At 34.7% G+C, this 17415-nt stretch overlaps 1 protein-coding gene across 2 annotated transcripts in view; it reads left to right on the forward strand.

Annotated features, from left to right (window-relative positions):
• SP2353 (EGF like, fibronectin type III and laminin G domains protein pikachurin) overlaps positions 1 to 17415 on the forward strand; it is a 165603-nt gene that overhangs the window by 105818 nt on the left and 42370 nt on the right. For both annotated transcript variants that reach the window (XM_067777026.1, XM_067777027.1), the window contains exon 4: positions 17266 to 17382. In XM_067777026.1, coding sequence (XP_067633127.1) covers positions 17266 to 17382 — 117 coding nt within the window. The remainder of the gene's footprint in view (positions 1 to 17265; positions 17383 to 17415) is intronic.

Raw genomic sequence — 17415 nt, forward strand, 5'->3', positions numbered from 1 at the left:
TAGTATTATGTAAGAAGCCCTTCCATTCTTCTAATAGGCTGAATCCGTAACGAAACTCTCAACTTTTGTGTCATCCAAAATTTTCATATGTGGCCAATAGATGAGGCCTTTTAAATAATGATTACTAATCGTTATGGTTATGGATCTAATAAATGGTAATGGTTATGGAATTAAAAATATAATTAAAAAGAAAAGAAAAATTGAAAAAAATAGTTCTTAGATTATTTTTAATCAAAATTATATAATAATTACTCTTTTCTGAAAAGAAGTTAAATAATCATTACCAATTAAAAAATCGTCTAATAGTTTATTACTTAATGTAATTCAAAATTAACAGGTTTGAAATAGATAAAGCATGGGGTGTAGAACATGTTAATTTGATCGAAAAAAAAATTTTTTATTAGCCAATTTTATTGGCCACGGTTTGAGCCACCTTATTTTGCTGTGAAAACCGCCAACTAAGTAAAAATATGTCTTATGTCTTAAACAGGTCAGGTTAATAGATATCACTTACGAATATGTTCAGTGGTAGAAATAGAGTACGGCTTAAAAATAATTGCTGTCTAAAGGAATGTAGCCTGTAAATATTCGAAAAGAAGAATCTTTTGGCAGATACATAAAAAACGTTATTTGAAGATTTCTTCTAAAAAAATGCCCAAAAAATCTTCATTTTGAAGAAAAATCTTCACTTATGGCAACGCTGGTCGTGAAATGCAGAATATGCGGGAATAACAAAATTGCGAATTCCTATTGGTCGGTTGGAGATGGCCGGCTTTGAACGTAAAGGCCCCATTACTGATACTTAGCATAGAATTGACTTGACTTGGCGTAAACTTGGCAGCTTAGCCTTGACTATACTCCACTTAGCGCATACAATCTGGCATCATAATCAATAAATGTCAATTTGTATGACAAAATGTCAAAATGAAATGGAAACAAACAAATGGCATCTCAAAATGTAAACGTCACTTAGAACTTACATAGAAAATCAAAATTCAACAGACTTCTAAAGAGCCCATTACTGATACTTAGCATAGACTTCACTTGGCTTGAGAACTGTCACATACAGTTCTGTTAAATGAACATTGCATATTACTGATTAGTCAAAACTTAGCAACACTTAACTTGACTTAGAAGTCTGTTGAATTTTCATTTTTTATGTAAGTTCTAAGTGACGTTTACATTTTGAGATGCCATTTGTTTGTTTCCATTTCATTTTGACATTTTGTCATACAAATTGACATTTATTTAAAAATAAATTTCACCGCTGATTATGATGCCAGATTGTATGCGCCAAGTGGAGTATAATCGTGGCTAAGTTGCCAAGTTTACGCCAAGTCAAGTTAAGTCTATGCTAAGTATCAGTAATGGAGGCTTAAGTCAAGTTAAGTGTTGCTAAGTTTTGAGTAATCAGTAACATGCAATGTTCATTTAACAGAACTGTAAGTGACAGTTCTCAAGCCAAGTCAAGTCTATGCTAAGTATCAGTAATGGGGCCTTAAGGCACCATTGGAGATGGCCGATTTTGAAACTAAGGGCAATTTAAATATATGTAGTAATTTGGTTTGAATATGGCCGGTTTTGTTAAGTAATTATTTTAATATTAAATACAGGAGATTTTTTAGAATATAATGTGATACATAGCCTAAAAAATTAAAATTGTGGAGATGCCGGTTTTGAAAATAGACGATTCACATCATATATGTAATACTCCTATATTGCTAATAGAAAATGCTCGCACTGAGTTTTGCATTCGAAGTAAAGACAGTAAGATTGTAGCAGCATAAGTGTGACAAGAAAAAATTATAATTTAGGTCCATTCGATTATTGAATAAAAAACAAAAACATTTAAACAGCAATATATCGGCACTCTGATGTTTGTGAGTGTACCTAGCCCAGACCTGCCATTATTTTCTATTTTTAATGACTACTTTTCAATTGATTAAAAAAATAATCAAAAAAAATCATGATTTTTTACGATTATTGAAAAAAAAAATCAAAAAAATCAAAAATAATCAAAAGTAATCAAAAATCTAAGAGAAATCAAAAATAATCAAAAGTAATTGATTACTTTTGATTTTTTAAAATTATTTTTCCGCTTTGTTGAAAGAAAAGTTCTCGTTTGTTGCATGCACGGGATAATTTCTACATAAAAGTACATTTTGGGATGCAATAGTAAATCGTAAGCGCTTATCGAGGCGAATATATACATGCAACATATAGGGCGAATAGTATATGAGGGTTGATTCAAACATATTCTCAGGTAAGTATATACACATGTGCATTATTACACTCATTATATAAAATAATAATGGTTTCATACTTGTTGTTGTTGTTGTTATAGCAGTGCTGGTTTCATACTTAAGTCAAGCCAATTTTGTTGTGTATCCAAAATTATCTAATATATCCGCTATTTTTTAAGTTATGACCTATGATTGTTTTGTAATCAAAGTTTATTATTGTTCGCTTTATTTTAATAATAATGGTTTCATATCATCGCCACTATGTGAGTGTTCTTCGTCCCATTTAGAGAGCTTTATCATATCATTTTTTTCGTTAATATCTTTTGAACGACTCAAAATTAATTTTTGTTTTCCGTCTTCGGATTATTAATACTGAGGTCAAGCCAAGTCTTTTAGGACACGTATTAGCAGTCGACCGCTGTTATAGACTTTTACTTTTACAATGTATATATATATATATATATATATATATAGATATATATTCTTATGTATATATATATATATTCTTGGAAAATATCCAACCATATCGAAAAAATAATGTATGATAGGCAAGCAAATGTGTTTGGAATTTCCATTTTTAGTAATAAAAATATGGCTCACTATGCAAAACTTATAATTTTATAACAATTTTTGTTGTTATATCGGCCTACTGATTTGTAATATCGCGAGTTTGAATCGAGCTCAAGGCCTAACAATAATTATTTTATCATTATTATTGTTATAATATATTTTTTCTTAATTGAAAAAATTTTTAAATTATAATAGAAGAAAGAAAAAATTTAGACAACTGCCAAAGCTCGTTGTATAGATCGATTTCGGGAACTGCTAAATTCCTTCATCGGCAACGTTTAGGCGCCGCTGCTATAACCATTCAGCCATCACAGCGGTTTTTTGTTTGTCTTCATTATTCCTACTTCAATTCTGGTTCTTGCCAATTGATATTCACAGCACTGCGACATCTGTTACAGAATAGTTGTGAAAACTGGACTTTGTTTATGGCGATGATACCATAGTGTGATATTTTATTGACACTTTTTCCCCGTGCGCTGGGATGTATTAACAATTTTTGTTGTTATATCGGCCTACTGATTTGTAATATCGCGAGTTTGAATCGAGCTCAAGGCCTAACAATAATTATTTTATCATTATTATTGTTATAATATATTTTTTCTTAATTGAAAAAATGTTTAAATTAGAATAGAATTATTAAAAATTAAGAAAAAATATATTATAACAATAATAATGATAAAATAATTATTGTTAGGCCTTGAGCTCGATTCAAACTCGCGTAGGCCAAATCAGTAGGCCGATATAACAACAAAAATTGTTATAAAATTATAAGTTTTGCATAGTGAGCCATATTTTTATTACTAAAAATAGAAATTCCAAACACATTTGCTTGCCTATCATACATTATTTTTTCGACATGGTTGGATATTTTCCAAGAATATATATATATATAAGAATACATTGTAAAAGTCTATAACAGCGGTCGACTGCTAATACGTGTCCTAAAAGACTTGGCTTGACCTCAGTATTAATAATCCGAAGGCGGAAAACAAAAATTAATTTTGAGTCGTTCAAAAGATATTAACGAAAAAAATGATATGATAAAGCTCTCTAAATGGGACGAAGAACACTCACATAGTGGCGATGATATGAAACCATTATTATTAAAATAAAGCGAACAATAATAAACTTTGATTACAAAACAATCATAGGTCATAACTTAAAAAATAGCGGATATATTAGATAATTTTGGATACAAAACAAAATTGGCTTGACTTAAGTATGAAACCAGCACTGCTACAATAACAACAACAACAAGTATGAAACCATTATTATTTTATATAATGAGTGTAGTAAAATATGCACATGTGTGTATACTTACCGGAGAATATGTTCAGATCAATGCCCATATACCATACGCCCTATATGTTGCATGTATATATTCGGCTCGATAAGCGCTTACGATTTACTATTTCATCCTAAAATGTACTTGTATGTAGAAATTATCTCGTGCATGTAATAAACGAGAATTATTTTTTTCAACAAAGTGGAAAAATAATCAAAAAAAAAAAAAAAATCTAAAATAATGGAAAAAATCTAAAATAGTCAATAGTAATCATTTTGATTACTTTTGGTTTTTTTGATTTTTTTCATTAATCGGAAAAAATCATGATTTTATTTTTATTTTTTTTAATGGTAATCAATTAGGAATTGCTTTTTCGGAAAACAATTGAAGTAATCATTAGCCATTAAAATAGGCTCCTATTTAATTGATTACTAATGTTAATTTAAAGTTAACAGGTCTGACCTAGCCTATAGTAGCAATATAGGAGTATTACATATATCTTAATGTGAAAATGTGCTAAGTCAACTTTTACGAATTTTACAGGATCCGAAAAAAATGAATAATTTTTGGAATAACCTTTTTTTTCAAAACTGTGAATGAGGATACTTAGTTGCAATACTTTTGAGTGTAGAAGCTTTGAAAAAGATAAATAAAAATCATGTATGGTAACCCAGCAGCTATTTTATGACTTAGTACAATTTCCGCGCTCAAAACAAATTTTTTCTCCTGACTTAGCACTTTTTAGTCAATATGTTTCCCTATCACTCCTCCCCTTTAATGATTGAAATATAACACTAAAACTATATATTTCATAAAAAATAATATTTATTTGTCAAACTGTTTCTAACGGTTCTGATCTGGACTCTTTTGCCGGATGGTGCGCAGACAGAAATTTATTTTTAAATTCAAACAAATGCTGTGTTGTGTATTATTCCAAAAAAATAACTGCCACATGCTTTCTCTACAAATTAAATGCTAACTCTCTTAATCGTTGTCAAGAGAGTAAAGACTTGGGTGTAATTTTTGACTCCAAACTCTCTTTTTCTAGTCACATTGACTTCATTGTTTCAAAATTTGTTACAATGGTTGGGTTCAGTAGACATAACACCAGTGACTTTAAGGACCCTATGACGTTGAAGCAGGGATGCACCTTAACGTTAAGCTAATCGTTTATCAAAAAATTTCCACCGTTTCCGTTGAAACACTTCGAAATATTATCGATAAAGAAATTATCAAAATAAATTGTATCTCGTTTTTAACTGAAACGAAAAGCTTTCGTTAACGTTAAAAACGTTAACAAAAACGTGATACTTTATGTTTGAATTGTGCTGGCAATACTATAGCAATGGTGAAGCCGTAAGGTGGCAACAACGAGCACACATACACACACAAACTCTATGTAATTTGTTTGTGTAATTCGTTGGTGGTAATGTCAAAAATACTCTGAGAAATGTTCGTACTGTCAAAATTCATGAGAAAAGTTGCAATCAGCTTGGCTAATGCTTTCACCTTTAATGACTCCGCCATCAATCAGCTTTGCCAGCATAGTTTGAAATTAATAATCAACATAAACGATTTGATTTCGTTTTGATATGGCAGAAAACGAAACGAAATCATTTCGTTAATTTGACGATCTTAACGTTAATAAACGAAACGAAATGACTTCGTTTCGTTTATTAACGTTGATTATCGTAACGAAATGATATCGTTTCGTTGGTTAAGCATGCCTGCGTTGAAGACATTTTATATATCCTTGGTCAGAAGTGGTCTTGAATATTTCTCAATAATATGGACTCCTTTCTATGAATCTAAGTCCTAAAAAATTACGAAAGTTCAAAAAATTTTTACAAAAATTGCTTTTCGTATGCTTCACTGGCCAGACTGCCTCCCATCATAGGTGCAGTGAAATAACTCCCAAATGCAATAACTCCCAACAAAAAAATGAAATAACTCCCAAATATTTTCCATACAAATTGGGACTTATTTCATTATGAAATAGCTCGCAATTCATTGGGACTTATTTCATAATTTTTGCTGGTAATTATTTCATAATGAAATAACTCCCAAATGAAATAATCCCCAATAAAATTTCTTTGGGAGTTATTTCATAATTTTTTGAGATTGGGAGTTATTTTATTTTTTATTGGGACTTACTTCATTGTTTTTAGTTCAGGCATTGGGAGTTATTTCATTTTTGGTGCGAGTTATTTCATTTTCTTAAAAATACAATTTTATCAAACTTTGACGTTCTTCTAACAGTTTCTATGGGTCGGCTATACATTAAGGGACCAATTGGTTTTATTCGTAAACCAAAGGAGTTTGAACTTTGAAATTTTGCACATAGGTTCTCAGGGAGTTCCCCAACGAGAATCAGTAAGTAATTTTTAATTGTTATTAACAATTTACTAGTTATTAGTAATTAAAGTTACCATGGTATAACTATCACTTTTTATCTACGTACGAACACTTTCACAAGAAGTTTATACATAAGTACACTTTATAATGCTTATAAAACCACAATCAACTATTTTCATTTGTTTTAATTTGCGTATTATTGTAAAATTTAATGATTTATTTTTTTACTTTCCGCGAACACAAGCATACAGCCATTTTATCAAATTCACTGCTTGCTTGGTGGTACTAGATGCTTTAAATTGTTCCAACGATTGAAAAATTTTTAAATAGTACCAACGAGGAAAATGGACCTTTTTCATTCAACTCTATTTATTTATTTTACAAAAAAATAGAAAATTAGGAATAAAAATCGCGCGATGCACAGTAATTCTGCGTAGAACACCTTTCTGCATAAGCTACCGCCACGGTTATACCACACACCCGGACTTGGCATGGCGTAGCCCAGGGTTATTTTTTATAAGCGCGGCCAAAGGCCGCCTATGCAGAAAGGTGTTCTACGCAGACTTGTTCCTTTTATTTTTTACTTTTAATAAATTAGCAAAAAGCAGAGCTCACAGAGTATATAAACTTTGATTGGATAACGGTTGGTTGTACAGGTATAAAGGAATCGAGATAGATATAGACTTCCATATATCAAAATCATCAGTATCGAAAAAAAATTCGATTGAGCCATGTCCGTCCGTCCGCCCGTCCGTTAACACGATAACTTGAGTTAACTTGGTTCCCGGGCACTCATCTCAGATCCCTATTTAAAATGAACGATATCGGACTATAACCACGTCCACTTTTTCGATATCGAAAATTTCGAAAAATCGAAAAAGTGCGATAATTCATTACCAAATACGGATTAAGCAATGAAACTTGGTAGGTGAGTTGAACTTATGACGCAGAATAGAAAACTAGTAAAATTTTGGACAACGGGCGTGGCACCGCCCACTTTTAAAAGAAGGTAATTTAGAAGTTTTGCAAGCAGTAATTTGGCAGTCGTTGAAGATATCATGATGAAATTTGGCAGGAACGTTACTCTTATTACTATATGTATGCTTAAAAAAATTAGCAAAATCGGAGAACGACCACGCCCACTTTTTAAAAAAAAATTTTTTAAAGTCAAATTTTAAAAGAAAAGTTAATACCTTTACAGTATATAAGTAAATTATGTCAACATTCAACTCCAGTAATAATATGGTGCAACAAAATTCAAAAATAAAAGAAAATTTCAAAATGGGCGTGGCTCCGCCCTTTTTCATTTAATTTGTCTTGGATACATTTAATGCCATAAGTTGAACAAAAATTTACCAATCCTTGTGACATTTGGTAGAGGCTTAGATTCTAGGATGATAACTGTTTTGTGTTAAAAAGGGCGAAATCGGTTGAAGCCACGCCCAGTTTTTATACACAGTCGTCCGTCTGTCCTCCCGCTCGACCGTTAACACGATAACTTGAGCAAAAATCGATATATCCTTACTAAACTCAGTTCACGTACTTATCCGAACTCACTTCGTATTGGTGTAAAAAATGGCCGAAATCCGACTATGACCACGCCCACTTTTTCGATATCGAAAATTACGAAAAATGAAAAAAATGCAATAATTATATACCAAATACGAAAAAAGGGATGAAACATGGTAATTGTATTGGTCTATTGACGCAAAATATAACTTTAGAAAAAAACTTTGTAAAATGGGTGTGACACCTACCATATTAAGTAGAAGAAAATGAAAAAGTTTTGCAGGGCGAAATCAAAAGCCCTTGGAATCTTGGAAGGAATACTGTTCGTGGTATTACGTATATAAATAAATTAGCGGTACCCGACGGATGATGTTCTGGATCACCCTGGTCCACATTTTGGTCGATATCTCGAAAACGCCTTCACATATACAACTAGGGGCCACTCCCTTTTAAACCCTCATTCATACCTTTAATTTGATACCCATATCGTACAAACACATTCTAGTGTCACCCCTGGTCCACATTTATGGCGATATCTCGAAAAGGAGTCCACTTATAGAACTAAGGCCCACTCCCTTTTAAAATACTCATTAACACCTTTCATTTTATACCCATATCGTACAAACAAATTCTAAAGTGACCCCTGGTCCATTTATCTAATTTGTTCATTCCATATATTACACTGAGTGATCTTCGGCATAATAGATTATTTATCGAAATAACTCATAAAAGGAATTATGCTATGAATGAACATATAACTAGAATTCAGTAGCAAATCGATTCTAGTGTTATTAATTTAAAAACAGCTTATATAAGTTTAGCATGAATTGTTTTCTATTTTTAACTAGTCTGTAAGAAAGCATGTAATTGAAGTAAATTATGGTCAGCGCAAAGCATTTATCAAACACCAAAGGCATGTCTCAATTGGTGAATCCAATTTCAAGGGGTTGTGTTCGCTACTTTCTCAAGGGGTTGCCAGCGCAATATATAGCTTCTCCAACCCAACTGTCAACCTCACCTACCCGTGGCGAATCCTGCCTCATTGACAGCCGAGGCTCTGGCGATCCCAAGTTGCTCATGGAACTAGGGATGGGGAGGGCGGGATGGCCTAAAAGGTTTAATGTGGTCATATAAATCGTTCCCGAGATAATCGGGCTAGTACCTTAATAGTGCTTTGTTACCGAAACGTACCGGCTCTATATCCGGAAAAGGACCATCAACATCGGTAACACTCCCCAAAGCCTTCAGGGAGTGTCTTTATCGTTAATACAACAACAACAAAGCATGTACTTTTAGACTGAATGAATTAAATAAATAAATAAAATGTGCGCACAAAGAAATTACTAGTAATTCAGATTAATATTATTGACAGGTTGACTTAAAAAAATAAATGTAAAGCGCGATGACCTCCGAAGAGATCTAAGGCCGAGCTTCTCTTCCAATTTGCGTCGTGCTCCTCTTGATTTTCCCTACAAATTGGCCGGACGGGACCTACATATTTTTTGCCGACTCCGAACGGCATCTGCAGGCAGACGAGTTTTCACTGAGAGCTTTTCATGGCAGAAATACACTCGGAGCGCTTGCCAAACACTGCCGAGGTGCGACCCCGCTTAGAAAAATTTTCTTCTAATTGAAAAACTTTATTTCTAAAATTTTGATTTAGCTTTGCCCGGGGTGCGAACCCAGGGCCTACGGTGTGACAGGCGGAGCACGCTACCATCACACCACGCTGGCCGCCAAGGTTGACTTAGCATATTCTTTTTAACAGCTGACGACTTAGCATATTTAAATATTTAAATATATATTTTATTTTGTGATCGATGTATTTTGAATTCAGTTTCAAAACTGCATTAAAATAAAATTTTTCAAAAAATGTGACTTAGGCCAATTTATAGCGAATGATATCAAGTAGCGCACATCATCAGGCCCGCCGAGAGGGGGGGAGGGTTTCTGGGGTTGCCCGCGATTTAGAGGTACTCTGACATTTTTTTTTAATACAGGAAAGTCTTTAGTTGTTCCATGTGAAATTTTTAAGCCGAATTTGAAAAGCAACGAAAATCTGCATTTCGTTTTAATATTATAGTGAAGTATGAAAAATAAAAATCTATATATATAAATAGAAAGGCTAAAATATGTGTTAGTTGGTCGCCGGTGTTTGAAGAGATGCGTCGGTCGATTTTGTTCAAACTTTCACACAAGTTGCGTAAACCTCACGCGGTGGTTACTACAGGTACAGGGTCTCGAGATATAGGCCAAAACGTGGGCCAATGAATGCCTAGGCAGTGTTTATACAATATGGATATCACATGAAAGTTGTTGATGAGTGCTTTGGTACAGAGTAATATATTATCCAGAGACGGACTGGGACTGGGATTAGGACTAGGACTGGGACTGAGAGTCGGAGTGGAACTGGGACTGAGACTCGGAGTGGGACTGGGACTGGGACTGGAATAAAATACATACCACCCTCTGGGACAGGCAATAAGGGATGGAGAAGAATGAGAAGGAATTGAGAGAAGAGAAAATAGAGAAGGAGATTGAGAAAGAGATAGAATGAGACGAAGATGGAGAAAGATGAAGCGAAAAATACGGAGGGAGGAGTGAATAAAAGGATTAGGAAAAAGTAAAGAGGGGGGAGGGCAGAGTCAGACGGAAAAAGCTTATTAAATGTATACAGGTAGGCCAAATTTAGGGCAGGACAACGTCTGCCAGATCTTCTAGTATATATATAAAAATGAATGTCCGTTTGTGTGAGGCTTATAGAATCAAAAAGTAAGGAAGGCTAAGTTCGGGTGTAACCGAACATTACATACTCAGCTGAGAGCTTTGGAGACAAAATAAGGGAAAATCACCATTTAGCAAAATTAACCTAGGGTAACCCTGGAATTTGTTTGTATGACATGGGTTTCAAATGGAAGGTATTAAAGAGTATTTTAAAAGGGAATGGGCCATAGTTCTATAGGTGGAAGCCATTTCAGGATATCGCCATAAAGGTGGACCAGGGGTGACTCTAGAATATGTGTTGTACGATATGGGTATCAAATGAAAGGTATTAATGAGTATTTTAAAAGGGAGTGGGCCTTAGTTCTATAGGTGGACGCCTTTTCGAGTTATTGCCATAAAAGTGGACCAGAGGTGACACTAGAATGTGTTTGTACGATATGGGTATCAAATGAAAGGTGTTAATGATTATTTAAGACGTAGTGGGCCTTAGTTCTATAGGTGGACGCTCCCCATTTGAGACATCGCCATAAGGGTGGACCAGTGGTGACTCTAGAATGTGTTTGTACGATATGGGTATCAAATTAAAGGTATTATTGAGGGCTTTAAAAGGGAGCGGCCCTTAGTTGTATATGTGAAGTCGTTTTCGATATATCGACCAAAATGTGGACCAGGGTGACCCAGAACATCATCTGTCGGGTACCGCTAATTTATTTATATAAGTCATACCAGGAACATTATTCCTGCCAAGATTCCGTTCGATTTCGCCCTGCAGAACTTTTGTCATTTTCTTCTATTTAATATGGTAGGTGTCACACACATTTTACAAAGTTTTTTCTAAAGTTATATTTTGCGTCAATAAACCAATCCAATTACCATGTTTCATCTCTTTTTTCATATTTGGTATAGAATTATGGCATTTTTTCATTTTTCATAATTTTCGATATCGAAAAAGTGGGCGTGGTCATAGTCGGATTTCGGCCATTTTTTATACCGAGATAAAGTGAGTTCAGATAAGTACGTGAACTAAGTTAGTAAAGATATGTCGATTTTTGCTCAAGTTATCGTGTTAACGGCCGAGCGAAAGGACAGACGGACGACTGTGTATAAAAACTGGGCGTGGCTTCAACCGATTTCGCCCATTTTGACAGAAAACAGTTAGCGTCATAAAATCTATGCCCCTACCAAATTTCAAAAGGATTTGTAAATTTTTCTTCGATTTATGGCATTCAAAGTATTCTAGACGAATTAAATGAAAAAGGGCGGAGCCACGCCCATTTTGAAATTTTCTTTTAATTTTGAATTTTGTTGCACCATATCATAACTGGAGTTGAATGTTGACATAATTTACTTATATACTGTAAAGATATTAAATTGTTTGTTAAAATTTTACTTTTAAAGACATTTTTTTTTAAAGTGGGCGTGTTTTCCCTTAGCACACATATAGTAACTGGAGTAACGTTCCTGCCAAATTTCATCATGATATCTTCAACTACTGCCAAATTACAGTTTGAAGAACTTTGAAATTACCTTCTTTTAAAAGTGGGCGGTGCCACGTCTATAGTCCAAAATTTTACTAATTTTCAATTCTGTGACATAAGGTCAACACACCTACCAAGTTTCATCGCTTTAGCCGTCTTTGGTAATGAATTATCGCACTTTTTCGGTTTTTCGAAATTTTCGATATCGAAAAAGTGTGCGTGGTTATGGTCCGATTTCGTTAATTTTAAATAGCGATCTGAGATGGGTGCCCAGGAACCTACGTACCAAATTTTATCAAGATACCTCAAAATTTACTCAAGTTATCGTCTTTACGGACGGACGGACATGGCTAAATGAATTTATTTTTTCGCCCACATCATTTTGATATATAGAAGTCTATATCTATCTGGATTAGTTTATGCCATTACGGATTACCGTTATGCGAAAAAAGTTAATATACTCTGTGAGCTCTGCTCAGCTGAGTATAAAAACTATCCGGTCGATTTTGTTCAAACTTTCACATAAGTTGCTTATCCCTGCAAAAATCGCGGGTACTCCATGCATGCATGTCCCATAAACATCGTGTAGTGATTACAATCGTCAAAAACGAGCAATGATCGGCTTACAACATGTTCGTGTAGAAACATGAGTTGGTCCATCCTGCATTACAGTGGAGTAGAATGGTAAGTACTCCAGTGGACCACATGGTCCAACGATTTTTGCAGAGAAAATTAACCACAATTCATACAAAAAATATGGTCTAATTAACATAGCGATGTCCTAGGACGGGACCATATACTCCAGCTCCGTATTACATCAGAGTAATCCATGGAGTACCCACAGTCCAATAAACATCGTGTAGTGATTACAATCGTTAAAAACGAGCAATGATCGGCTTACAATATCCCTGCAAAAATCGCGATTACTCCATGCATGCATGTATGGAGTACTCGCTATGGACCAAGCGAGTGCTCCAAAATTAACCACAATTCATAAAAAAAGTATGGTCCAATTAACATTGCGATGTCCTAGGGCCGGACCATATACTCCAGCTCCGCATTACATCAGAGTAATCCATGGAGTACCCACAGTCCAATAAACATCGTGTAGTGATTACAATCGTCAAAAACGAGCAATGATCGGCTTACAACATGTTCGTGTAGAAACATAAGTTGGTCCATCCTGCATTACAGTGGAGTAGAATGGTAAGTACTCCAGTGGACCACATGGTCCAACGATTTTTGCAGAGAAAATTAACCACAATTCATACAAAAAATATGGTCCAATTAACATAGCGATGTCCTAGGACGGGACCATATACTCCAGCTCCGTATTACATCAGAGTAATCCATGGAGTACCCACAGTCCAATAAACATCGTGTAGTGATTACAATCGTTAAAAACGAGCAATGATCGGCTTACAATATCCCTGCAAAAATCGCGATTACTCCATGCATGCATGTATGGAGTACTCGCTATGGACCAAGCGAGTGCTCCAAAATTAACCACAATTCATACAAAAAATATGGTCCAATTAACATTGCGATGTCCTAGGACCGGACCATATACTCCAGCTCCGCATTACATCAGAGTAATCCATGGAGTACCCACAGTCCAATAAACATTGTGTAGTGATTACAATCGTTAACAACGAGGAATGATCGGCTTACAACATACATGCATGCATGGAGTACTCGCGATTTTTGCAGGTGTGTAGAAACATGAGTTGGTCCATCGCTGCATTACAGTGGAGTAGAATGGTAAGTACTCCAGTGGACCACATGGTCCAACGATTTTTGCAGGGATGTTCGTGTAGAAATATGAGTTGGTCGATTGTTGCATTACAGTGGAGTACAATGTGGTAAGTACTCCAGTGGACCACATGATCCAACGATTTTTGTAGGGATACCTCACGCGGTGGTTTGCACATAGGTTTGGTTGCGATCGACGCACAGGGTCTCGAGATATAGGCCAGGGTAGTTTTCATGCCTATTGTTTATTTATTTATTTATTTAGTTATTTATTTATTTATTTGTTTAAGTCTATGAAGTTTAATCCTTACAGACTATGATACAATGAAAATTTAAAAAATACTTATGCCTAAAAGTAATCGGTGTACCTAGAAAGCAGACTTCAAAGTATTCATAAATTCAGCCCTTTGTATAGAAAAATCAAGAGCAGCGGAATTACTTATTGAGTTAAGCTCCCGAATAGCACGCGTAATGGGAGCATTACCAGCGTAATTCGTTCTGAAATAATCGTAATATAATGGAAAGGAATTTCTGAGAGATCTCTGGTGGACATTAAATCGAATCTTTTCCAGCAAATATAGGCAACCAATGTAGCCATTAATATTATTATACACGAATGACAAGCGCAGTATTGATCTATGATTTTCCAAAGACTTGAGGCTTAAAAGTAAAAGACGTGCAGAGTAGGAAGGAATCGGCTCCGAAAAGTTTAACGGCCGAAGGCATACTTAAGGAAAATTTTTTGAATTCTCTCAATTCTACAAATGGCCGTTTGGTTGCTTGGTCTCCAAATCAAGACAGCATATTCAAGATGAGATCTAACGTATGACGTGTAGAGCAGCTTAAAGATATAGGGGTCTGAGAATTTTGAAGCATTGCGCCGTACAAATCCGAGCATAGAATATGCTTTCGATGTTACGTCGTTAATGTGATTCATGAAAGAAAACTTTTTTTGTCGAAAACGACACCCAGGTCTTTAATCTCATCAACACATTGAAGTTCATAGTTAGATATACTGTATTTTGTAGACAAATTGTTAGTTGATTTTGAATGAATAATTTGGAAGCATTTTTGCGTATTTAAAGAGAGACAGGAATTCAGGCACCATTGGTGAAGCTTATTTACATCATCCTGCAGCTTAATGGCATCTGCTGGCGAATATTTTTAAGCCATCTGCATAAAGTAAACTCTTTGCAAACGAAAAACAACTGCTGATGTCATTAATAAATAATATAAATAAAAGTGGGCCTAGTATGACTAGGGTCTCGAGATATAGGTCAAAACGTGGATCAGGGTAACACTAGGATGTGTTTTTACATTATGGGTTACATAGGGTAACGAAATATAGGCCAACACGTGGACCCGGATGCACCTAGAATGTGTTTTTACATTATGGGTATCAAATTGAAGCAGTTGATGTGTGCTATTGTACAGAGTAAGATGTACACCGCTAGGTGACTAGGGTCTCGAGATATACGCCAAAACATGGACCCGGATACCCCTAGAATGGGTGTGTATTATGGATATCAAATGAAAACTATTGCTGAGAGCTTTAAAGTAATTTTCATTGTGATATTCGATTTAGTCGCATCAACCTGTCAAAACTGATAAATATGCATGCGAAGTTGAAATAAAGACATGAATTAATAATACCCACATACCTATTTACATACATATGTACGTCCTATTCGATTTGCCTGAAATTTGGTATATAAATTTGCCTATATTAGTATTTACGATAATTTTTTCCGGGAAGTAGACCAGATACGAACTGGGACTGGGATTAGGAATAGGACTGGGACTGAGACTCGAAGTGGGACTGGGACTAGGACTCGGAATGGGACTGGAACAAAATACATACACCACCCTCTGGGACTGGCAATAAGGGATGAAGACGAATGAGAAGAACTTGTGAGAAGAGAAAAGAGAAGGAGACTGAGAAAGAGATAGAATGAGACTAAGATGGAGATAGATGAAGCGAAAAAGACGGAGGGAGAGTGAATAGAAGGATTAGGAAAAAGTAAGGGGGGGGGGGGCAGAGTTAGACGGAAAAAGCTTATTAAAATGTATGCAGATATACCAAATATACATACGTCTGCCGGGTCTGCTAGTTTGATAAAAAGAGTTACATGCATGCATACACTACCTACGTACATACAAAGATAAACGCGAAGGGTTTATTTGTGGTTACAAGCGATAACAGCCTAAATCGACTTGTGAAATGAGAATTTTTACGTTTATCTGAATAATTTAACTCTTCGAATACTGGAAGTAGCTTCTTTTGTTCAATACTTAAAAATAAAGTATTCCAAGGGTTCAAAATATGATTCAAGTCACAGAATCATTTTATGAGCTAAATAATTTTCAGTTACGAAAAATGCTATGAACCTACTTCATAAGTGTGTAGATTTGGGATTTTGATGTAAATTTCTGCTGGACGTATGTAATTAGTTGATATCATTATTTAGGATTATGAGGCTTATTAGCGCAAAAATCATCCCCTCACCAAGGTAGACATTCTCATGGGACCTGCATTATTATAAATTTTAATTTTAATTTAAAAAATGCTGCAAATAAAAGAAAAAAAATAAAATAAAAATACCGAAAGAGGTCAAAGTTATCAAAAGTTGAAAATTGCGTTACTTTTGTTAACTGTATTGTCAAAATTTAAGTCGTACGTAAAGCCACGATATTCAAACATCCCTTGTCAAAGTTGGCTTAAAGACAAACCGCTTTCGGTGTCGTGCCATCTTCAGTGTAATTTTTCGTTCTGATCTGCTGTTGTTGTTTGTCTTGTATTTATAGTTCGTAGGTACCTGGTAAGGTATTGTCAAAACGAATGTTTGTGTATATGTATGTGTGACAGAAAATAGTTCCAATATATATTAATCGGGAAATTAACAATATAAAATGAACCAAGGTAAAGTCCTATCTGACCATTTTATGTATGTTGTTCTAGTAATTGGTTTAAATTTTTAAAATAAGTACCACTATACAAAAAACATGTCATAATTCTTGCAAAGTTCTATTCAGAAAACTGTAAAGATTTGAGAAAAGCAAAAAAAGCTTATATGGAATTATGATTTTTAGTACGACTTATTTCGCCATTTTGCGCTTAGATTGTTCTAACCCTACCGTATATCTTATTAGTGAATAGAAAATATAGATACGTAGACAACTCAAATGTTATGCATTTCAAATACTTTTTCACTAATATAGGGTGCATGTTTCGTTTATGGAGACTTCTAATTTCAAATGGTTGATTTGTCAAAATCCACAACTCAGTTCGTTTGTATTTAGTACGATTAGCCTGATTATTAAAAACTTATTCATTTATTTATACTTTCAGGTCACTGTGGTCATACGAGTCCCTGCGAGCAGTTGTGCTATGAAATCCATGACGGAATGTATGAATGCGATTGCATAGAAGGATATGAGTTAAATAAAAACGGTTACAGCTGCCAAGGTAAGTAACGGACTCAGCCCAACAATCCAAGTT

Source organism: Eurosta solidaginis, chromosome 3 (assembly GCF_040869045.1).
Source record: "Eurosta solidaginis isolate ZX-2024a chromosome 3, ASM4086904v1, whole genome shotgun sequence".
NCBI classification, from domain to species: domain Eukaryota; kingdom Metazoa; phylum Arthropoda; class Insecta; order Diptera; family Tephritidae; genus Eurosta; species Eurosta solidaginis.